The 24,634-nt window shown below is 45.7% G+C and overlaps 2 protein-coding genes across 2 annotated transcripts in view; one reads left to right on the plus strand and one right to left on the minus strand.

Moving 5' to 3' along the window:
- The window catches only part of CA12 (carbonic anhydrase 12), a 49,480-nt gene extending 26,100 nt beyond the window's left edge, over window positions 1–23,380 (plus strand). Inside the window, exons 3-7 of the mRNA XM_065942032.1 lie at window positions 15,178–15,357; window positions 18,102–18,244; window positions 21,927–22,022; window positions 22,860–22,923; window positions 23,148–23,380. Coding sequence (XP_065798104.1) covers window positions 15,178–15,357; window positions 18,102–18,244; window positions 21,927–22,022; window positions 22,860–22,923; window positions 23,148–23,380 — 716 coding nt within the window. The remainder of the gene's footprint in view (window positions 1–15,177; window positions 15,358–18,101; window positions 18,245–21,926; window positions 22,023–22,859; window positions 22,924–23,147) is intronic.
- Window positions 11,753–24,634, minus strand: part of APH1B (aph-1 homolog B, gamma-secretase subunit) — a 77,288-nt gene continuing 64,406 nt past the window's right edge. Inside the window, exon 7 of the mRNA XM_065940918.1 lies at window positions 11,753–12,622. The gene's annotated coding sequence lies outside the window, so the exon portion shown is untranslated. The remainder of the gene's footprint in view (window positions 12,623–24,634) is intronic.

Below are 24,634 nucleotides of genomic sequence, written 5' to 3' on the forward strand. Positions count from 1 at the left end.
GGTAAAGAATCCAGCTGCCAATGCAGGGGACGCATGTTCATTCCCTAATCCAGGAAGATGCTACAGAGCAACTAAGCCCATGCACCGCAGCTACTGAAACCCACACGCCTAGAGCCTGTGCTCCACAAGAAAACCCACTGCAGCGAGAGGCCCATGTACTGTAACTAGAGAATAGCCCCCGCTCACCACAACTGGAGAAAAGCCCAAGGCTAGAGAAATGGCCATGCCCAGCAACAAAGACCCAGTGCAGCTGTAAATAAGTGAGAGAGGCAGCGAGGCACCATAGCAGGAGGAAGGGGGAGGTCCTCGTCCTAGTAAACAGATACCAGAAGCCCACAACTAAATAGCTTGTTCAGGGCCGCCTTCAACTTCGATATCCAGGGTGACCCCTGACCTGCTGTCTGACCAGCCGATCCAGGCTTGGCTGCTCACACACAGCCTCACACTTTTAACAAAGGTGAGTGCTGAGAGCTGGGATGGGGAGAGGGAGGGGGAGGAGAGCAGTTTTTTGGTAGCCAGAAGAGGCACCTGTGACATAGTCCACCCTCTCTGCCAGGGAAGGAGCCTGTCATTAAGGCAGCCCCAGCTGACATTATTTGCTCTCCCATCAGCTTCCTTTTGGTGTCGGGGAACACTGCTTCATCACCTTGTATAGAACACACCTTTATTATCATGAATGTTCAAAAGTGTTCCCTCTTTATTGAGAAGTTAGTTATAAGTAACAGCCTCCCTGACCCCCAGACCCTCGCTTCCAGGAAACCAGGCTGTAACACCTCCACCTTTGTTTCATGCAGGCTCTGTTCACAGTTTATGTTCTAAAACCCAGACAGGGGGAACACCAATGCTTCATTTCAGTCGATGATTATTTTATAGTAGACAAGAGCAAGTTAACCAGAGTCAGATATTTAAACTACAATGAAGAGCAGCGCTATGAAAGGAGAAACAAGCTTGATATATTCACACAATGGGATAATCTTCAGCCATAAAAAGGAGCGAAGTACATTATGAATGAACCTTGAAAACATTATAGTATGTGGAAGAAGCCAGACAACCAGAAGAGGCAAATCCATAGAGCAGAAAGTAGATTAGCTGTTGCCAAGGGCTGGCGGCGGGGGAGGGGCAGAGAGAAAATGAGAAATGACTGCTTAGAGAATATGGGGTTTCTTTCGGGGTGAAGAAAATGTCCTGGAACTAGACAGCAGTGAAGGCTGTGCAACACTGTGAATATACTAAATGTCACTCATGGTAAATGTATGTTATACGTGCGTGTGCCCGTGTGCTCAGTCGTGTCCGACTCTGTGCGACCCCATGCACTGTGGCCCACCAGGCTCCTCTGTCCATGGAATTTTTCCAGGCAAGAATACTAGAGTGGGTTGCCCTTTCCTACTCTAGGGGATCTTCCCAACCGAGGGATTGAACCCATATTTCTTGGGTCTCCTGCAATGGCAGGCGAGTTCTTTACCACTAGCGCCACCCGGGAAGCCCAACTGTGTTATATACATTTTACCACAATAAAAAATTAATTTAAAAAAAAATCTTACCTTGACACTGCAGAATAAAAAGCTCTGGCTCCAACCCCAACACCATCAAAGTAATGAGGGCTTTCCACCAGTGCTTCTTAACTTGGCTGCACACCTGAGCAGAATCACCTGAGAAGCTTTTTAAAGCTTCCTGTACCTAGACTCCACTCAAGACCAATTAAACCAGGTTTCAGAGGCTGGGGCTGGGGGTAAACTGAGAAGGTCTTGAAGATTCCAGTGCACAGTTAGAGTTCAGAAATCCTGAGTTAGACTAGACCAGTGCTTCTCAAAGTGTGGTCCCTAGACCAGCAGCATCAGCATCATCTAGGAACTGGTTAGAAACACAGATTTGGGGACTGCACCCAAACCCTTCTGAATCAGAAACTATAAGAGTGTTTGAGTCATCTCTGTTTTAGTAAGAAATCTGTATTTTAACAAAACCCTCCAGGGGAGTCTGATACACACCAACATCTGACACCAACTCTTCTGCATCTAGACCAAGATAAAGAGTTTTCCTCCACCATTGACTGTTTACTGAGCATCTATCATAAGCTTGCTTTGTGACAGATGCTTTGGAAGTGTAGAAACCTACCTCAGATCGCCTCAAACATCTAACCCATCTAGTGAGTTAGATTCTTGGGAAAGAAGTTGTACATTAAAACAAGATGAGCCCTTTTTATGATTGAACAGTATTTCATTGTATGTATATACCACATTTTATTTAAACCCTTCATTTTTTGATGGGCACTTGGGTTATTTCCACCTTTTGGCTATTACCAATAACTCTGCTATGAATATTAGTGTACAAGTATCTGTTTGAGTTCCTGCTTTCAATTCCTTTCATTATATACCTTGGCTTCCCAAGTGGCTCAATGGTAAAGAATCCACTTGCAATGCAGGAGACAGGGGTTCAATCCCTGGGTTGAGAAGATCCCCTGGAGAAGGAAATGGCAACCCACTCCAGTATTGCTTATAAAATTCTATGACAGAGGGGCCTGGCAAGCTACCATCCATGAAGTCACAAACGAGTTGGACATACCTTAGTGACTAAATAGCAACAGAATTGTAAGGTATTATAATAATTGTGTTTAACTTTTTAAGGAATCACCAAACTATTTTCCACAGCCATGTACCACCAGGAATATACATTTGGGATGATGGGAAAAGTTCTGGAAAGGGTTAGTGATGATGACTTCACAATAGTGTAAATGTAATTAATACCACTGGATTCACTTTAAAATGGTAAATTTTATGTATATTTTACCACACACACACATGCAAGATTAAAGACATGAAATGAGCCATGAAAACAAATTTAGAAAAGCAAGTTATGTTCCTAATGGGTCAACATTGAATAAAAATGACTTTAAACACCATAATTATGTTTCCATAATGACACATATAACAGTGCATTAAAAAGATGGTGTGTGCAGTTCTTACTAGTCAGAGATGGTCCCTGCCTGAACATGGAGAAAGAATATTTTTCATGTGCTTTTTTTAGGAGGGTAGGGCAGGATGTCTGCCTCTACTGGGGACTTAGCACGTTTATAGTGACAAAAATTCCTTTGTGAACCAGTCAAAGAAGATCAAAGAGAATAACAAGTACTGAGCATGGAGACGTGACGGGCCTGGCTAGGTTTCCCTGCTGGGGTTAAGCTGTTACCACCTCAGCAACTTGGCTAACTTATTGGTGGTTTTTGTTCAAGAACCACTTGGATGTGTGGGCTCAGAGGGAAGAGTCAGGGATACAGGAGTGAATGGGATGAGCTGAGAGCCCAGCACGGTGGTTCCCAATCATCAGTGAGCACCAGAATCACCCACTGGGCTTGTTCAGTGACAGATGGCAGGCACCACCCCCAGTGTGTCTGGGTCAGGGCATCTGGGGTGGGTCCCAAGGTTTCTAACAGATTCCTAGGTGATCATGGTGGTGATGCTTGTCCAGGGACTGTACTTTGAGAACCACTGGTCTACTGGTGTTGGTAAGTGTAGGTGCCTCTAGGAAAGACAACTGTAAAGGCTCCATGGGAGCACCAGGACAGGGAGACACTTGGTCCTGCCTTTGGGGAGTAAGAGGGGCAGGAGAGGGTGTTTCAGGGAGAGGAGATGCAGCTGGGTGTGTCTCAGCATTGCTGCAATAAAGAGGGGGTGGAAAGCAGGTTCAGAGGAGTCCTGAGAAGTAGACAGAGCTTCACTGCACTGAACACTAAGGCAACAGAACCTAAAAGGGTGCCAGAGACAGGAGCAAAAGCAAATAGCTGCCACCATCTATCTTTGACAGCTAGGAAGCCCCACCCTCCTCCCTATAAAAGCCTTCCCTCCAGAGAGAACCTGACAAGTGCCTGGAAGCCAAAGGTAAATGACTGCAAAGTCTCCTCCTAGCTATACCCTTACCTCCCCTCTCCCCCAGGAAAACTGGGAAGGGATTACTGGAGAAGGAGGGGCCCTCTAAATATGGCAAGGTGTGGGGGAAGGACTTCCCCAAGGCTAGCAGAGAGCTGAGTTGGCGGCCCCAGTCTTGCAGCTCACCTTTGTTCACCCTCCAGCCTGCACTACTGGCCCCACTGCCGAGGCTAAACCAGAAAGGCTGCCAAAGAGTGGCTTGGGAGGACTTTACCCCGTCCCAGTCTCTTCCCTCTCAAAGTGACCCCCTCAAAAAATTGAAATAATAAAAGGAAAAGTTTGATACAAAGTATGGATTAGAGCATCCTTAGAAAACTTTCTTATTTCTATTGAAATAAGAATAATCTTTCTTATTGACCTACAACAATTAAAAACCAAGGAAGCAGAATGGGCCTGCTACGGCTGTCCAGCTTTAAGTTTTGTAAATAATAAGTAACCCTGATCCTCCAGCCCTTGCTCTGCTTCAATTCTAACATTAACAAAGAAAAAGTTTCGACACCAGTTTGGCTCCTTGACCTCTGTTTATAATAAAATCATAAGACATCACCGGTTAATCATTAACCCACCCCTCTAGTAGCCGTCTTTCCTTTGGGGCAGGATATAGGGCTTTATGGCTATGCCTCTCCACTCGACTGGCAGGAAAACAGAGAGCGAGTTGGCACAGTGTGGCTTTCTGCTCAGCAGGGACAAGAATCCAGCCAGGGCAGATACTGTGGGAACCCCATACTACTGAACAGTTCAGCTCCCTGACTTGTATGAGAAGCCATATATCTTTTAATCAACTCCAGAAGTGAACTGCAGGAGCTATAGAATATATATTAAACATATTTTTAGGATTTCCCTGATGGTCCAGTGGTTTAGAATCCACCTGTCAATGCAGGGGACATGGGTTTGATCCCTGGTCCAGGAAGATCCTACATGCCTTGGAGCAACTAAGTCCGTGTGCCACAGCTACTGAAGCCTGTACCCCAGAGCCTGTGCTCCACAACAAGAGAAGGCACTGCAATGAGAAGCCTGAGCACCCTAACTAGACAGGAGTCCCTGCTCGCTGCAACTAGAGAAAGTCTGCACACAGCAACAAAGACCCAATGCAGCCAAAAATAAATAATAAAAATTAAAAAAAAATTTTTTTAATGTGACTTCTATATCCTAACAACATCCTGAGAATGTGTAGTATTTTTAAAAATATTTATTTATTTATTTGCACCAGGTCTTTACCTGTGGCATACAAACTCTTTAGTTGTGGCATGTGGGATCTAGTTCCCTGACCAGGGATTGAACCTGGGTCCCCTGCACTGGGAGCATGGAGTCTTAGCCACTGGACCACCAGGGAAGTCCCATAATGTGTGACATTAAGATGGGTTTAGAGAGGATACAGTGGAGAAGGCACCTGACTCCAGTACTCTTGCCTGGAAAATCCTGTGGACGGAGGAGCCTGGTAGGCTGCAGTCCATGGGGTCGCTAAGAGTCATGAGTGACTTCACTTTCACTCATTGGAGAAGGAAATGGCAACCCACTCCAGTGTTCTTGCCTGGAGAATCCCAGGGACGGCGGAGCCTGGTGGGCTGCCATCTATGGGGTGGCACAGACACGACTGAAGTGACTTAGCAGCAGCAGCAGCAGAAAGGATACAGAGGCTGCCTTCTCTTCTGAATGGGGTCCCGTGGCTTAGCTGTGTTCTCTGTGGCTCCAGCCAGAGGACCACAGAGGATGGATGACCCCTGGAGAAAGGTGAGTCCCAGCTCCCTGAAAGGAGTGTGCCTGAGCAGGTGCCGAATGACACCCACTCAGCCTTGTCACAGGGCAATGCCCAGCCTAGCCAAGAGGAAGCCAGATGAACCCTAGATTCTTTCTGAGTCTTTATATCACATACACAAAAAATATACAAGCTCTCTGCTGCAGCAGGGCCTTTGAATGCTCTGTGCTTGCCCTTTGGAATGCTATTCCCCAAGTCTCACTCACCATGGATTCAGTCCCATCGTTTAAATCTCAACATTAATGGCAACTCTTCTGAGAAGCCTGCCTGTACCACTTGGTCCTTTGTAGTCCCTCCATTTTTCTCCATCAGCCCTTGCTTATTTCCTCCATAGCATTGATTTCAGACTGGAATTATCTTACTCATATACATTGGTTTGCTTATTTGTAATTTATTATCAGTCTTTTCTTCTTTCTTTAACATTTATTTATCTTTGGTTGGGTTGGGTCTCGGTTGTGGCTCACGGTCTCCAGAGCATGGGCTCAGTAGTTGAGGTGCATGGGAATGGTTGCTGAATGGCATATGTGATCTTGGTTGCCCAACCAGAGATTGAACCTGCACCCCCTATATCAGAAGGCAGATTCTTAACCACTGGACCACCAGGGAAGTCCCTATTATGTTAAGTCCATGAGTACAGAGACCAGATCTGTCATGTTCTCCATTGTATCTTCCATACTAAATACAATGCCTGGCCCATAGTAGGAATGTTTGTTCAAGAAATGAAAGAATTAACTTCAAAATTAAATAGCACTCCAAGGAGGGTATTTAGTGATTTTCTCCTTTATTCAACATTGGAATACTCATTCTTAAACTGAAAGTATCTATTTAGTTAAGTGTGTATTCAAATTTGATACACAATGACCATTTTCAATAAATATACATGCCCAGACTAGGGGCATTTTTACCAGTCAGATCTTAAAAAACAAACCTTGTGGACTGATCAAAAGCTTTTATTGTACTAAAATTTTGACTGTTGGTTTAAAAAACAAAAAAGGTATGTCAACATCTAGAATGTGTAAGACCTCGTCACTACAGTTTAATCTGTGGGGGCAAGTTTTGATCTGGCTGTGTTTTGGTAGTCAGTCCAGAGACAGGCCCCGGAGACAGCGGTCAGGACCAGCTGCGCAGGCGTTCACACAGACACTGAAGGGTCTACCCCAAGGGTATGGCTGCCACCACACCCTTGTTACCATACCAATGTCAGGGGCGCCAGGTAGGTCTGAGGGACAGACTTAGAAAGGCCTCAAAGGACAAATATCAAAATAAAATAACAGTGAATGCATTTTTTTTTTCGGTCCGGACTTGTCAGATGTAGTCCAAGTTACAACAATATTTATCTTCATTAAATTTTCTGTTATTCTTAAGCACATAGGATGCAGTCAGTGAGAAAGAATAATCAGTAAGAAACAGCAATCAAACTGTACCAGTAATTACATGGTTCTGGTTTCTACGGAGCTATATATGCTTTTTTTAAATTATAATATATGCTGTCAAATATGTAGTATATCTAGTAAATGTAGAAATTACTCAACCCCATTAAGTGTTTTACTTACCCCTATACCATGTCTGCAAACATTATAAAATGCTAAAGTTATCCTTCATTTACTTGCATAGATTGTTATTTGCCCAAAGCAGTAGTGAGTCTGTATGTACATAAGTATGAGTAAATACACCCATGTTGGAGAGAAATAAAAGGAGGACCTGTAGATACAAAGAAACCTATGGGACATGTTAACCAGTTATGGTACATAGACCTTATTTGGACCGTGATTCAAACAAACTGTTTCATAAATATATGAGACTTTAGCACATTCAATATCTTATAATAACCTATCATGGAAAATAATCTGAAAAAGAATATATATATATATATATATTCTTATATAAATATATATGTATATATCCAAATCACTTTGCTGTATACCTGAAACACTGTATATCAACTATACTTAAAAATAGGAAAAAATTATGAGACAACTGGGGCAATTGAACATGCACTGGATATTTGATGGCATTAAGAAATCACTGTTAACCTCATATCATCTTCACATCTAAAAACTGTTATTTTTAGAGAGTTCTTACCTTTAGTTGTATATAAGCATCCATAGATTTTCTTCAAAGTAATCCGGTCGAGGAAATGGATGAGGTGGGGGCATGGGTAACACTAAATCTGTCACGAATAGATGGGTACATGGGGCCATTCTACTGTGCTCTTTACTTTTGTACCTGCTTTAAAATTTTGTTGTTTAAATTTTAAAACAAGACAAGTTCTCTTTAAAAAACCACATTGACTCTTTTAGGCTCATGGATGTACTGGGGCTGCGGTGCATCTCAGAATGTGAGAAAGTGAGACTGCCTGTCATCCCACAGTCAGTCTTCTCTCTGATCACCCCTGCAGGCCTGTGAGCTCTAGGATTTCTGGCTGTGTTTGTCAGTCTGTGGGCTTCCTTTCTAGGAAGGCTTCAGTGTACTGGTCTGATCTATTCAGCAAACACTTACTGCATGCCTCCTTTAGCCCAGAGGTAATTTCTACCTCTGCCTCCAGGCCCTCCCCTCCCTTGCTCTCTTTTCAGGGCCACACTCCATGACTTTCTTCTGGAACCATCCTTCCTTATCTGCTTCCTTTTCCTCCTGCATGGAAGTGTGCTGAAGTCTCTCCATTAAAAAACAAAAATGCTTCTTGTCACCCTCGTCACCCTCATCTTCCTTCACACATGCCCTTCTCCTATCCCTTTATGGCCAGATTTCTGAAATGAGCTTAAGAAACCATTCATTAAGTGTCTAGTAAATGCCACTATGTGCTCAGACACAGGGGAGGGATGTGACATTGGCTTCTAGGCTTCCAAAGGTCTTTGGAACTTGAAGGCAGAGTTCTAGCCTGGAGCAGGTTTATGATAACAGTCACAGGGGAGGTGGTTGAACGACAATGCAAGAAAGTGCTGGAGTAGCTTGTCCAGGACTTGAGCTTGTTTTTGAAGATGGACAAGATTTGCAAAGGTGGAGAGGAAAGGAGGCATTTTAAGCAGATTTTTAGCATAACAACATTTGTGAAGGTTGTTCTGAGGATGGGGCAGCTGGCCTGACTATGGCAGTCGACCCTGAGAAGGTATGAGGGCTTTTGAAAGCCTTGATAGGGACTTCCCTGGTGGTCCAATGGTTAAGATTTTGCCTTCTAATGCAGGGGATGTGAGTTCAATCCCTGGTCCTAGAACTAAGATCCCACATGCCTTGTGGCACAGCCAAAAAAAGAAAAAAGCAAAAAATTAATGAAGGCCTTGACAGGCTAAAACTGTGAAAGACGGCTATGGTTCTACTTTGTTTTTTGGGGGACAGGAGCAAGGCAGGGCATGCTGTGGAGAAAGGGAGTGGACGGATGGGCGCAGGGCTCCACCTGGTTAAACCCAGCTGCAACAAGAAAGGAGCCTGGGAGCCAACAGGAAAGGCTGGGGTGGGGACCCTGCAGGGATCCTTTGCAGTGTGATATGTTGAGGGAGGAGGCCTAACCCGGGATGGTAGGTGTGGTGGTGGCGATGGAAACTTGGGACTCCATGACCCACCCTGAGGGCAAAGGATGGACCAGACTGGCCTGGCTCTGAGATTTTGAGCCTTTGAGCCTTGGAAAAGTGGGGTCATTTGTCCTCTGATAAAGCTTAGCACCAACAAATTGAGATCTAGGCCATAACACATCAACCAACTGCACTCTGTGGACATTATCTGAATCCTGAATTTTACAAACAACCGTTATAAAAGATATGAAAACAACAAGGTCCTGCGGCATAGCACAGGGAACTAGAGTCAATATTCTGGGATTAAGCCATCATGGAAAAGAATATAAAAAGAATGGGTATATGTATAATGAATCACTTCGCTGTTAACACAACCATGTAAATCAACTACACTTCCATAAAATAAAATTTTTTAAAGATAGGAGAAGAGGAATGAGGAGTTTTAATTACAGTTATTAAAGATAAAGATCATCTATTTCAAATAAAAAGATACAAGATACTTGGAAATTTTTAAAATTCTGCCTGGTTTTAGTAAGACTAAGGAACGGTTAACTTTCTGAGTGTGGTAATGGTTTTATGCTTTTGTTCCAAGAGCCCTTGTATTTTAAAGACATGCTGAAACATGCACAGATGAAGTATATTCGGATTTGTTTCAAAAATCATCCAGGGTTGGGAAGTGTGGGTACGGTAGAGATGGAGGCAGATTGGCTAAGGATTGTTAGCTGTCAAAGCCAGGGGATGTGGGGCTAACTTTGCTCCTCTCTTTTCGGTTCCACACATTTGGCATTTTCCCTGAAACCATCCTGGTCCTTGGGGTAACAAGTCTTTACTCTGGGCCTCAATAACACCTTGCTGGGAAGCATGAGAGGCACTTTGAGCTGTGCAACGTTAATCTCCTGTTACAGTTCAAAACAGAAATTTGGCCTGCTTCTGTTTTGCCTCAAACAGAAAAATTCATGAACTGGAAAGAAATAATGCCTTGATTTTAGTTGGGAAAACAAACAGGGAGATCCGTATGATCTCCTTTTTATCACGATCTTGGGAGGAATCTAATCCATGGAAGAGGGAAAGCCACAACTCAAGAGAAAAGTCACATTTTGACGGTAGCTAGAAATGCTTCTTTTGGAAGAGTCAGTCCTGGGAGAGGTTTTCTGGTAGCACAGCCATTGGCATGAGTGTGACAGCTGAGAACAAGCTGAAAGATGACAGCCAGGGCTGTAGCTGCTGACGAAAAGGCAGAATTAGATCAACAAGTCACACGTTGCCCACACAGCAGCTGGGGGCAGAAAGGAGCCGCTGCTGACATGCCCGACACTGGGTGCCTTGGTGCAACCCCCCGACCCTGGCACCTCTCTCACCTACAAGTCAAAGAGATGGGAGGCTGCTCTGACAATGTCCCTAGCTGTGTAAGAAGGAGACACAGCCATCACATGCTGGCAGAGGGTCCTTTGAACTCCAATAAAATCCCAAACTTGGCAGATCATCTCCCAAGCCAGGGGCCAGCAATCGGATTTATCTTTCAATGAGTGGCTTCAAACAGAGCAAAACCTCATGCAGGTACACAAGAAAGCTAGGAGCGTAAATTTTGAACCTGAGCAAGTGACATCATTTTTCATTTCTTTTTTGATAGGAAAAAAAAATTATGTGGGGGGAATAGAGAGAAGCTAGGGGGATTAATATAGGCACTTACTTCCCTGAGAGGAGCAAGCACAAAATTAGCAGGAAAATCCAGCTCAGTAAACATGTGAGGGCCTGCTTTGTGCCAGGCACTGTGGCCAAGGCAGGGATGAATGAGACATGGTCTTTGCCTTCAAGGAGATCACGGGAGGGAGAGGAAACGGGCCTGGACAAAATCTCTCAGATAAACCCTGAAACAGAAGGAACACAAGTTGTGTGATCCAGGCAAGGTAACTCTGTTACTAAGCCAATTTGACTTTGGGCAAATTGCTTCATCTCAATTTTTCATCTGCAAAATGGGGCAGTTCTTGCCTTGTGGACCCCACAGAGTTGTAGAGGTATAAGGACCAAAACTACTAATATCATCATCACTATCTCCATCAACCATAATGAGGAGGAGGAGAAGAAAAGGCTTTCTAGACTCCGCTGCCCTAAGGGCCTGTGATGGGCATTCAGGACGGGCGGCCCCCCACCCCCACCCCATGGTTGGCAGCACTGGACCAGCCTGGGGAACAGCAGTGCCCTGTGCCCTCATTTCCACAGCTGGTTCCCACTAGGCACCCCGTCACATGCCCAGGAGCTGCCTTGGCGTGAGCAGTTCTTTCCAACCCATTCCAACTGGCCTGATACAGAGGTGAAGGAAGGTGCTTAGTCCCAGTAATCTTAGTAAATCTGAGCTTAGGAGCCAGAAAGGATCTTCCAGAACATAGTGTCCACCCCTCCCATTGGTACAAAGGGCGAAGGAGACTTAGGCAGGGAATGTGACCTGCTTGGGATCACTCACGGAGGGGTGGCGGTTGAGGGGGTGAGTGGGGGGGGGGGGGGAGCAGCTGGATCTGGTTCTTTGGACTCTCCGGGTCCAATACAGTCACTTCTCTGTCCTAGGAATTTCTCTTTCTCTTTCTCAACCATGAATTCTGCTGCCTTTTTTTTTTTTTTTTTTTTTAATATTTATTCCTTTGGCTGTGCCGGGTCTTAGTTGTGACATGTGGGATCTAATTCTCTGACCAAGGATCGAACCCAGGCCCCCTGCATTGGGAGGGCAGAATCTTAACCACTGGCCCATGAGGGACCAACCAGGGAAGTCTCTTTGGTTTCCTTTTATATCCTTAGTCTTTTCTGCTCCCAAACACCTAATATAGCCAACATCCAAGGAAAATTACTTAGGACAAAAGAAAAATTCCTCCTGATAATGCTTCCTGAGCTCTCTGTTCTCTGAGGGCTTTCATTCTTTGGGGATTATGTTTCCTCAGTGCCTGTTACGCACGTGCTCCCCATCACGATGTGGGTTCACAGACATGAAATGGGAGGGCCTGGGCCTCTCTTTCAGGAAACCTTCAGGTGAACCCCTGCTCTGGGAAAAGACAGTTGTTCTTATTCAGTTCCCTTTATCTACGGGATGCACAGCTTTGCCACTTCTTCACTTCCTGAGTTTCTTCCCTTCAGGCCTGTCTGGCAGCTTCTGCCACCCTGGCCGCGGGCCCAGATGCTGCTGTGAGCAGAGCAAAGGCTGGCGGCCTCGTTCTGGAAGGCTTGCCACCGGTAGCTGCACCTCCTCCTGACCCTCAGGGTTTGCATGATAGCTCTTGATGGCTTCACCTCTGTTCCCTGCGGTCTCTAAGGAATTCAGTTTTGCCCTCAGCTGAGTAACCGCCCTGCTCCGGTCTGCTCCCTGGAGTGACTGCCTGGGTGTCCTCCAGCCTTCCTCTCCCCTAGTCGCCATCTTGGTGTAGTTTAGTTGCCTTGAGTCCAGGGCTCTGAGGCTGTGGAAATAAAAACAAAACAGTCCAGTAGAAACTATGATATGTGAGAGCTGAGAAAACTGGTGTCCAGTGAGAGGTTGAACTAGAGTCTGGAATCCCTTCAAGTTCCACCATTTCTGAAATCTCTTCAAGTTCCAACATTTCTGAAAAGGTATACCTGAAGGTTGACAGCCTGAAGAATTAGAGGATTCTCCTGTATGTGTCCAGACATAGGGCCAACTCCTCATACCATCTTAAAAAAAAAAAATTCCAGTGCTCTCCCCTGCCTCCTGAAGCTCAAAGTTTCTCCTGGGATAATTTCCCTTAAAGCCTAAAGAACTTTCATTCACATTTCTTACAGAGTATTTCTGCTGGTCACAAATTCTCTAGTTTTATCTGATAATACTTATTTCCACTGGTTATAGAGTTCTGGGGTTGACAGTTTTCTTTCAACATTTTAAATATTGCTTGTTTATTTATTTATTTGGCTGCACCTGGTCTTGGTTGTGGAATACAGGATCTTTACTTGCAGCACTGGAATTCCCAACTGCGGCATGTAGGATTTTTTTAGTTGGGGCATGTGGAAAACTCTTAGTTGCAGCATGTGGGATCTAGCACCCTGATCAGGGATCGAACCGGGGGCTCCTGCATTGGAAGTGTGGAGTCTTAGCCACTGGACCACCAGGGAAGTCCCTCCTCATAGCATTTTAAATGAACGTGCGCACCAAGTTTCGCTTCTGACTCTCCCTACTCAGCAGTTAGAGAACAAGGTAGGGGATGGGGATTCTGTGAAGCGGGCACGCGCGCACACACACACACACACACACACTCTCTCTCTCTCTTTTGAAACAATGCTGTGGTCTATGTAAGAGTGCCCAGAAGTGGTGTTCCTTCCCCCCACTCCATCTCAGTACATCTTTCCTTGTGCTGAAATACTGATGAATGAACTCCAGGTGGCAAACCTTGATTCTCAACTCCTAGAGAGCCCACAGGGCACAGCTGTTCCACTCCAACGAGCCATGACCTGCCAGTTATTCGCTTTTCTGGAGAAACTTCAGCTTGAAAATCCATTTAATTACCATGGGAGATAATCTTTTAAACACAGCCTGACATTCTTGAAAGACTTTTCCCTGTGGGAGTCAGAAATTTTATCAGCAGTGGGACTGGATTGTTTATTTTCATTTCCAGGGGAAGGACTACTACCTGGTAGTTAGCAAGAAGCCTGAGCCCTGGAGGGTTTATTTGTTAAGTCTGTTCCTCCTCACTGCTAGTTTGTCAATTAGATTGTAATAATTAGTTTGTAATATTGTCATTCTTTTCCCCAGTGTAAACACTGCATTTAGTTCTGTGATTTGGGCGATAATTACTTGCTATCTTTCAAGTTTCCCTATCAGGTTGTAGGGTTTTTACTTACTCTAGACGTGGGTATTCAGAGTCTATGTCCTCAAGGGTTTCCTATCAGGAAGAACATAGTCTAGATTACCAGCCTCAAAGACCTACCTGGAGTTGTAGTCAGTTAGACACCAATTTTTCCAGTGTGGGACTTTCCAGTGGATTAAATAAATTCTTCCCTACTAGAAGAGGGGAGGGGACCAGGGCAAGATAGGGGTAGGGGCATAAGGGGTACAAACTATTAGGTATAAGACAAGTTACAAAGATATTATACAACAAGGGGACTATAGCCTCTATTTTATAATAATTTTAAATGGAGTATAACCTTTAACAATTGTGAATCACTATATTGTGCACCTGCAACATATAATATTGTACAATAACTATACATCAAACCAGTCAATCCTAAAGGAAATCAACCCTGAATATTCACTGGAAGGACTGATGCCGAAGCTCCAATACTTTGGGCACCTGAGTTGGCAAAGAGACAACTCAATGGAAAAGACCCTGATTCTGGGAAAGATTGAAGACAGGAGGAGAAGGGGGTGACAAAGGATAAGATAGTTGGATGGCATCATCAACTCAGTGGACATGAGTTTGAGCAAACTCTGGGAGATAGTGAAGGACAGGGAAGGGGGACTACAGTCCATGGGGTCTCAAAGAGTTGGACACAACTGTGACTGAACAATGACAACAACAAATACATCAATTTCTAAAAGTACCAAAGGGAATAGAGCCAGAGATTTTAAACTGAACTTTTAAAAAAATAAGAAAAAACTAATTTCCTTTGCTTCTAAAAAAAAAAATTAAAAAAAAAAAAATTCTTCCCCACTAGAATGCAAGCATGGGTGGCCCCAAGACTCAGAGCAACTCTGCTTATAGTAGGTGTTCAATATACAGATGCTAAATTGCTGAGAGTCATGAGGTCTTCTTGCGGAATGGATGTGCACCGGGTTGAAATATGAACAATGTACAGAACAAATTGGAGTCCCTGCCATGGGACTGCTCTGGCCCCGCGTTTGCATGCCCTGATTCTGTAGGCTGGGGTCCCTGGACCCTGAAGAGCATACCTCTGGGGATTAGGAACAGAAAAGGAATAACTGTACTGCACACAGAATTAGAAGGTGAGGAAAAAACTCTAGTGGAAAACTGATTAAGTCATGGGCTTGAACCTCCCCTTCCAGGTCCTGACGGGGAGAAGAGCTGGTCCAAGACCTACCCTTCCTGTGGGGGCCTGCTGCAGTCCCCGATAGACCTGCACGATGACATCCTGCGCTACAACGCCAGCCTCAGGCCCCTGGCCTTCCAAGGCTACAACCAGTCTGCCAGTCCGCAATTTGTCCTCACCAACAATGGCCACTCAGGTGAGGGAGCGGCCCCGGAGACCTGCAGTGCTGGCTGAGCTTCCCTTGGCTCCCTGGCCTCCTGAGTCTGCCGGGTGGTGGCGGGGGGTGCATTCTGATGAGACACCCAGGAAGGAGAGCAGAGGGGAGCCCTTGAGGGATCCTTGGGCCACTCTCTGCAGGAGACACTACAGGCCCTGGGCTCAGGTGGTTCTGCGGGGGAAATACCTCTTAGAAGCAGCACATCTCTTGGGGTGGGATGAGGGGGTGGGGAAAGGCTTGAGCCCCTTGACCTATTGATATGGTATGAGAGTGAATTCTGGAAAACGCGAACATGGCGCCTGAGCGGTTAAGGAGCCGGGCGGTCTCCGCCTTCAAGCTTCGCGGATTGCTGCTCCGGGGGTGAGTGGGCCGGAGAGCTGGCGGGGTAGGAAGGGAGAGCCAGGGCCAGGCCGCCGTGCGGGGCCGCGGGATGAGCCGTATGCCGAGAGGGACCCTGGCCTCTGGCCTTAAAATCACAGAGACCCTGAAAGAGTTCTAAGAAGCGAAGAGGATCTGGCGATGCCTTTGATTCCCCGACGCGGACTCGTAAGGTTTCTCCCGGAAGGGATGAGGCTCTCCTGCACTTGCCAAGCAGCCGGAGAAGCGGCGATAGGTTCCGCAGCATCCGTACATTAGCACGGTGCTTGGGCGCTCTCTGCTCGCTTAGTCTTTTCCTCTGCGGCTTGGGAATCCCAGCATCGCTGCTCACGTGGTTACGGAGACAGCGAATGAGAGCCCTGGGAAAGCCCATTGCTTGCCTGTAGCTGTCAGATTAGTACAAATTGTGGGCCCTGCCAGCCCTCCCAATTTTAGGTCAGGTCCTATTCTTGAGAGAGAATTCCTGAAGGGTTAAGGAGTGGGTAGATTTGAAGCATGTCGTCTTTTTTATTTTTATTTTTTAAAGATTTCCTTTAGAACTTCTCTTGCCATATCCGTGTTTTCTACGATTTATAGAATGATCCTCTACAAGATTTTTCTCATTAAATCTGCCTTAAAAAAAAAAAAATTATACGGTATTTACATATGTAAATACCTGCTGGACGGGATACACGTCTCTACCAGGTTTTGATTGGTCTTGTGTGTGTAGAGGTTTTTGGTTTGTTTTTGTGAAGATGAGTTTTATGGGACTTTTACCATGTTTTGGGGTTAGTGGTGACAGGGGCAAGAGTGGATATTCTGTAGGAGAAAATAATAAATTCTGATTATTTGATTATCTGTTGATCCCCGACATTTAAAAAATACAAGCAATAAATCAATATTTTTCTTTTCACTTAGGATTTGACTTAACACCGAGATGTCATTCATTAATTAAGTCAGAAATACACTGAAATATATTAACTGTAAAATAATTATGGAGCAAGGGAATAGTAGAGTACAACACTGAGGAGGTTGGGGAGCAGATAGTGTATTAATTATTTATTGCTGCATAACTCATTACCCCCAATTTAGACGTTTAAAACAGCAGGCACTTAAATTCTCACGTTTTCCATGGGTCAGGAATTCAAGTAGGCTTAATTGGGTCCTTAGCTTCACCGTCTCTCAGAAGGCTGCGGTCAAGATGCAGTCATCTCAGGTCAGTTGGGCAGGGTTTGCTTCCGAGTTCATTCAGTGATTGGCAGGATTCAGTTCATCCCGGATTGTTCGACTGATGGCTTCAGTCCTTCCTGGCTGTTGGGCCTCCCCAACATGGCAGCTTACTTTATCACAACTAGCAACAGAGTCTGCTAGTAAAGGAAAGTCACCGCTTTTTGTAACTTAAGGCAAGAAAGTGACATCTTGTCACTTAAAAATGTTTGTTTTTAAAAGTACAATACATTCAAATATTTGATCACTTGTGCCATATTCTGTTATTAGAAGCAAGTCATTAGATCCAACCTACACTCAAGGGGAGGTGATTAAATAAGGATGTGATTACCAGGAGGTGTGGATTATTAGGGGTCATCTTAGAAGTCTGTCTAGCATGGATATTAAATAATTCACAATTGTTTACTTTCAATTGTGAAAAGGATCCGAGGAAAGAAGTGCTATGATAGTGTATAACCAGGTGTATGAACAGTTCTAGAGTCAAGAAAGGCTTCATTAAAGAATGATTTGGAAAAAAAAGAAAAAGAAAAAAAAAAAGAGAGTGAATTCTGGGGCATCATGAATGACTCAAGGGGTCATACAGTTCACTGGGGGGCTCTCCCAGGAGTCAGACCAATCTGAGTTTGAATCCTGGCTTGACTACTTATGAGTCACGAGACTCTGGATAAGAATTTTAAACTCTTGAGGTTTCATCTGGAAAATGGGCATATTGACAGGTACTGTAAAGACTAGAGATTCTGTATGTTAAGATTCAGAATAGAGAGAAGCTTCATAAATAGCAATTATTATTGTTGTTGTTATATAATTCTCAGCTTGGCAGATACTTCACTGTAGGTTCCATCTTCATAGCCAAGTGTGTAACACATGGATATGTAAACAAACATCCATCTATTGACTAAATTAGTTCCTGCCATCATTTCCCAAGAGGAACCAAGAAGGTGCTGCTGCCACTGGAATTGTTTTAGTGAAAGGGGGACATTCTCAGAGAAAGAGCCCAGGTTTCTGAGCTGCACCTCTCTGGTCTCCACCTCGCTGCATCCCCCTGCCTCTGTCTGGGCCCTGGACAGGTGATGCCAACCTGCTCTCAGGTAGCACCCAGCTGGCCAGGGCTCTGAAGACTGCCCCTCCTCTCCCTGCAGTGAAGGTGAAACTGCCCAAGGACATGCAGCTCCGGGGCCTCGGGGCCCGCTACAATGCCTCGCAGCTGCACCTGCACTGGGGGGACAAGGATGACCCTCACGGCTCTGAGCACACTGTCAGTGGGAAGCACTTTGCCGCTGAGGTGAGTGGGGTGGCCCAATTGGCGGTGGGTGGTCTGGGACCCTTCCAATCGGCAGACAAGATCAGAGCATGGTGAGTGGGGTGGGGGGGTGGCCTTCATGCTCGGCACACCCACCCCAGCTCTGCCGACAGCACAGGGAGGGAGGCAAAGCCACTCCAGCCACGCTGCAGCTCATCTGCGGTGTCCCGTTTCCCTTCCTTTCCTGAACTTGCAGACTTTGTCTCCAAGTCTTTTACTGAGCAATGCTACTCGGGAGGCAGGGCTCCCAGGGTGGCACAGGCAGACACACACGCCCCGTTTCTAGACATCACTCTTCTGTGCACACAGGTTAAGATCCCACCAGCTTGTCTGGCTGACCCATCCCACTGCCAGTCACACTGGGCTAAATGCTCCCCCAGCTTCTCAGTCTTCTTCACACATCATGTGTTTACCTGGGTCTTTCCCAGCCCATCTTGCCTTTCCCTGGGCATGGGCTGTGCTTGGAGCTTGGGGACCTGGGTTCAGGGTCACTCTTTTCTACCTGGCCACAAATCAAGGGATGACTGGCATTATAAGACACAGGGCATCATGGCAAGCAGAGACTCACTGAGGATAGCCTGGGACATCACCATGGTGCTGTCCTATGTGGCCTGGAGGTGCTGCCCCAGATACCAAAGCAAACAGGAAGAGGAGCGAGAGCTTTGCCTCTGCACTGCAGGTGTGCAGTGAGGGGGGGCGGGGTTGAGTTGCTCCATTTCAGAGCTCCACTGGGATTGCACTTGCGCGTGTGGTTCTGAATGCTTACAGGGCAAGAAATACAAGGAGATAAATGCTACTGATTGGCCAATGGAGCCCGTGATAAATAATGACACAAGCATTCTCCTCTGTTCTTAAATGCTGAACTGCTTAAGATTTAGTCTAATTAGTTATAAGAGGTGGAGGGGCTGTAACTCTGGCCCAATAGGATGGCCCTACTGGAGCTGCATGTATTTCAGATCAGGTCCCTCTCTGAATCTCCAGGACTTTGTTTCTTTCAGCTTAATTGCAATGAGGAAGCCTCTATTTTCCCAAGGTGGGTAAAGGAGTTAGGGTGTAGGCTGAGAGGATTTAGGCACTTAAAAATAATCATTGTATTTTCTGCTATTAAGCCACATCATGAGACCAAGAGCTTGGTGAAGATGGACCATAAATGTCAATAATACAGAAAAAACATTAGTGAAAGTAAAAGGGTTAGTCACTCAGTCGTGTCCCACTCTTTGCAACTCACCAGGCTCCTTCCTCTGTCCATGAGATTCTCCAAGCAAGTATACTGGAGTGGGTTGCCATTCCCTTCTCTAGGGGATCTTCCTGACCCAGGGATTGAAGCGAGGTCTGCTGCATTGCAGGCAGATTCTTTACCACCCGAGTCACCAGGGAAGGTGACCCTAAAATGGCAGATTCTTTTATGGAGGGCCCTTGAAAGTGTAACAGTTTTTCTGGATTGAGTTTATATAAGAAGACTCTCTCGGGAATTTTGCTGGTGGTTTAAGACTCTGAGCTTCCAATGCAGGGGGTGTGGATTCAATCCCTGGTTGGGGAAATATGATCCCTCATGCTGTGCAGTGTGGCTAAATGAATACATAAAATAAAAATAACATTAAAAAAGATAAGCCTCTCTTAATCCTCTCCTCAGGGAACTGCTTTCTGTTTGTATTAGTCTTCACTTCCTCTTGACTTCATCTGAACAAGTGAGAAAAGTGCTAAAACTGAACACAAGCTCAACAGTCAGCAGTAAAAAGAAATAGGGATATAGGACCTTTGGGGTTTTAGCCACATAGAGTTCTGGACCATTTCATAAAGCAGTGCCAAGACAGGATGGTGTGGGGCAGTGCAGAGGCTACATCTTCTGGAGGCAAAGATGAGGAAGCAGGAGCCCCTAAGAAATCCTTCATAGGGGACCAATTAAAAAGAGAACTAATTGGATTTAATTTTTTTTCCATTAGAAAAGGCCACTTGAAAAGTGGGGAACATTGAGCTGTATTCATTAAAATATGCTTGAATTCTATTTATAATCACATAAGATGGAAAAAGAGATTAATGAAGAAAAAGAAAAGAGATAAAATCTCAGTGTGTTATAGTCTCAAGAGACAAAGAATCAACAAAAATGCATGTGATCATCTATAAAGAGATCATCTACTAATACAGTTTTTTTGGAGGACAGGTGATGCCACCTTGAGGATTCAAAATCAGGTTAAACATTCTCAGAGAGACTTCCCTGGCGGTCCAGGAGTTAAGATTTCGCTTTCCAATGCTGGGGGTGTTGGTTCCATCCTGAATGGGAAGTTAAAATCCTACATGCCTCATGACCAGAAAACCAGAACATAAAACAACAGAAGCAATACTGGAACAAATTCAAGACTTTAAAAATGGTCCACATCAAAGAAAAACAAAAACCAAAAAACCTTTTCAGAGCTTGTCATAATAATGTCTTGATGATTCCTGGACTGTTGTTTTTTTCCTTTAATTTTAAAAAGATGGTAACGATAACCCTATATGCAAAACAGAAAAAGAGACACAGATGTACAGAACGGACTTTGGGACTCTGTGGGAGAAGGCGAGGGTGGGATGTTCTGAGAGAACAGCATTGAAACAAGTATACTATCAAGGGTGAAACAGATCACCAGCCCAGGTTGGATGCATGAGACAAGTGCTCAGGGCTGGTGCACTGGGAAGACCCAGAGGGATAGGATGGGGAGGGAGGCGGGAGCGGGGATCGGGATGGGGAACACATGTAAATCCATGGCTGATTCATGTCAATGTATGGCAAAAACCACTACAATATTGTAAAGTAATTAGCCTCCAACTAATAAAAATAAATGAAAAAAAAAACAAAAACTTTTTTTAAGAGCATTTTAGGTTCACAGAAAAATGGAAAGGTACAGAGACTTCCCATATACTCTTTGCCCCCAGCAACATGCATAACCTCCCCTGTTATCAGCACCACTCATCACAGTTTACCTAGACTTTTTAAACGCCAAATTTCTCAAAAACATCTCTTTTCTTCACTTTCATAATGACAAATAATTTCTACTTGGGGAAAAAAAATGAGTTTAAAGTGGTATTTTGGAGTCTACATTCATGCAGTAACATTTCTGTTGCTTGGTCTCTTCAAATAAAACCTTTAATAAAAGCCATGTTGTGACTGTCTCCACCTAAGGGGTCAACGCATGTCCTGCTCTAGGTACAGAAACGATTAACTTACAGTTGGAAGTTTACTGTCTCAGCCTTCAGATCCAAGTACAGAGTGGTCAGGCTGAGGTCAGGCAAATCATGTAGGATCATTTTGCCCCAGGTTCCAGGAAAAGTAGGAAAAATGACAAGGGAGAAGTGCTCCAATGTATCCAGGTGTTTTTGCGGCTGGTATAAAAGCCCATTTGTTCATTTATCAGTATCTGTTGTGCACCTGGCATGTTTCAGGCACTAAATTAGACACTGGCATATAATGAGTGAATAAGATGGACAGACTGCCCTGCTGGAATGTGTAGTCTAGAGAACTGAGAGAAAAGAGAAGGCTGGAGTGGCCATGAGGTGAGGGTCTGAGAGGCCTAATCTAACTGGGGGTGGAGGTCCCTCCTATTGGATTCCAGTCTCCTGTAAAAGTGAAAGGTTCCCACGAGTTGCTATCCCTGATGGACAGCAGCTCATCTCATCTCTCCCACTGCAGCTGCATATTGTCTATTACAACTCGGACCGGTACCCCAATGACAGCGTCGCCAAGGACAAGCCAGAAGGCCTCGCGGTCATAGCTGTGCTCATAGAGGTAAGAGATGTTGAGAAGGACTTTATGTGAGATTTGAAATCAGGAGGATGTCAGACTCAGCATTTGGTTCCACACACACCTGTCCCATTTTGGCTGTGTCTTGACTCTGGAGCAGGGGGTATTCTCCCATAGAGGTTCCTTCTCTCTTGGCCTGGAGGCAGCACTTTCTGTGGCTGGACAGCAGAAATGAGCATGTCGTAGGTGATGCTGGAAAACTGAGTCCTAATCCTCAGCCCTACTGTACAAACATGGACTTGCCTGGTTACAGACCTGTGGGGGTAGGAGACTCATTCACTGCTGCCCCATCCAGATGCCTGAACCCCTGATACAGCTCCCAGTATCCAAGCTCCATCTTTTATCTGGACCCTGGAATAAGTTCTTTTCTGAATCCCAGAAAATGGGACTAACTCATGATTCGCTTGCATTGTTCCCCGCAATGAGACAGCACATACGCTGTTTCTCCATGTGCTTACTTGCCTTACTTGGCGGGCATTCACTCAAGCTCCCTTAAGTCCTGATTAGAGGACATGTGATTTGTGGCCTTCAAGGTCACAGCCAGAGAATCAGGAGCACAAGCTGTAATTCTTGCCCTGGGATACTCAACCCTTAGTGCCTTGAGCTGGAAGCAGGGTGTCCTAAGATGTAAGAGGGCAGGACCATCACACAAACCCCCTCACGGCCTAGTGAAGCATCATGACTGGTCAAGTGTATCCTTCGGGGAGGATCTCAGCAGTGGTGATCATACACCCCCAGCAGAGCTCTTCCATTCACAACTGTCAAGCCAGGCTCAGCCTACTGAATTCTGTCTCTGTTCAACGTGCCTCATCTCTGTTGCAGGTGGGCTCCTCCAATCCAGCATATGACAAGATCTTTGATCACCTCACAGCTGTAAAGTACAAAGGTGAGGGGTCCTTATTGCTTATTCACCCTCTGCTGGAGAATAGCGTATTTGCCCTTGGGTGACCTGAAAAAGAACACAGGCAAGGGACAGGTACTGCCTGTGACCAGGTCCTGGAACCAGGTGGCTCAGAATGGGGCTAGTTCACGTTCCAAGGCTGTCATAGGCTCAGCTCTACCTCTGCCTTGGGGAGGAAGGTGACCTCGTACCCCAACATGTCTCTGCAGACCAAGAAGTGTTCATTCCGGGTTTCAGCATAGAAGAGCTGCTGCCGGAGAGACCTGAAGAGTACTACCGCTACAGAGGGTCCCTGACTACACCTCCCTGCTACCCCACTGTGCTCTGGACGGTGTTCCGGAATCCTGTGCAAATTTCCCAGGAGCAGGTAACTGTCGTGCTCTTCCTTGTCGTAGACCACGTGGTACCTCGGACCCTGCACTGCCTGCATCATAATCAATGACCTGACTACCTCACTCAGAGTTTCATTGGTAGCTATTCAAAACCTCTCCAGATACCACAGGGGCCTGGAAGTGCTTTGGAAATCACAGGCTGAGCTTCAAAAGCGGAGCTGTCAAGTCAAGTGGGGAGAATGAATCTATCTCTGCAGTTCTTTAAATATGAGTTGCTAAGCTGTGTTTCCTAACCTGTCCCCCAGTGGAGAGTGTTCATCTCCCAGGCAGGAAAGAGCATGGCTCCTTACCTGGGGCAGAATAGACAGGATCAGGTTAGATGGTTTAACAAACCCAGGGGGTGGGGAGTGCAGCGATAAGGAAGTGAGGGTCTCTGCCTTCAAGAAGCTCATGCGAGTGCGTGCCTGGTGAGTCACATCTGACTCTTTGTGACCTCATGGACTGTAGCCCAGCAAGGCTCCTCTGTCCGTGGGATTCGCCAAACAAGAATACTGGAGTGGGTTGCCATTTCCTCCTCTAGGGGATCTTCCTGACCCAGGGATCAAACCCATGTCTCTTATGTCTCCTTCACTGGCAGGTGGGTTCTTTACCACTGGCGCCGCCTGGGAAGCCCTCAAGAAGCTCAAGCTAGTGCAAAACTGGGGAATGGAATCCTTAGCAATCATCTCTAACCCTCTCATTTCTTAGGTGATGAAAGTGAGGGTTAGTGAGTCAAGGAGACTTTGGGGTCACCAGCTGGTGAGTGACAAAGCTAAGGCCCAAGGTAGAGCTGAGTTCCAAGTTACTGCTCGTGTCTCTGCTCCACAGCTCAAATTCATCAGGAAGAAGCCTGGTTGCCCAGGAGGTGGGTCTGCCTGCTGGCTCACAGCCCAACCACCTTCATGAGCCCAGCACAGTGCTCATTGCTGCTCCTCCCTTTTTACTATGGAGTACCTGAGTAACCTCGATAAATAGCAGCAAATAGGCAGACAGGAATAAAGACATGATGAATCAAGAGATGAAATGATTGGGGAGGCAGTAATGTTCTAACCCAGAAACTGCCTTGGAAACAGTTATATAATCTATGTGTGTGCATGAAAATACCACAAAACTAGTAGCCAGATGACCTGTAAGGTTCTTGCCTGCCTTTTTCTGTTCCTTTTGATGGGACCATCAGATTAAGCTCCAGGCCCCTCTGATTAGATTGGGTCCTGAATGAGGCTCAGGAGAGGAATGCAGTCTCTTTGGGAGGTGGGGGAGCCCCTCGACACCCCAGGTTTCCCTCCCTATAGGGCAGATTTCATGTGCAATCAGGAGCTGACAGT

The sequence above is a fragment of the Muntiacus reevesi genome, chromosome 7 (genome assembly GCF_963930625.1).
Source record: "Muntiacus reevesi chromosome 7, mMunRee1.1, whole genome shotgun sequence".
Classification (NCBI taxonomy): Eukaryota; Metazoa; Chordata; class Mammalia; order Artiodactyla; family Cervidae; genus Muntiacus; species Muntiacus reevesi.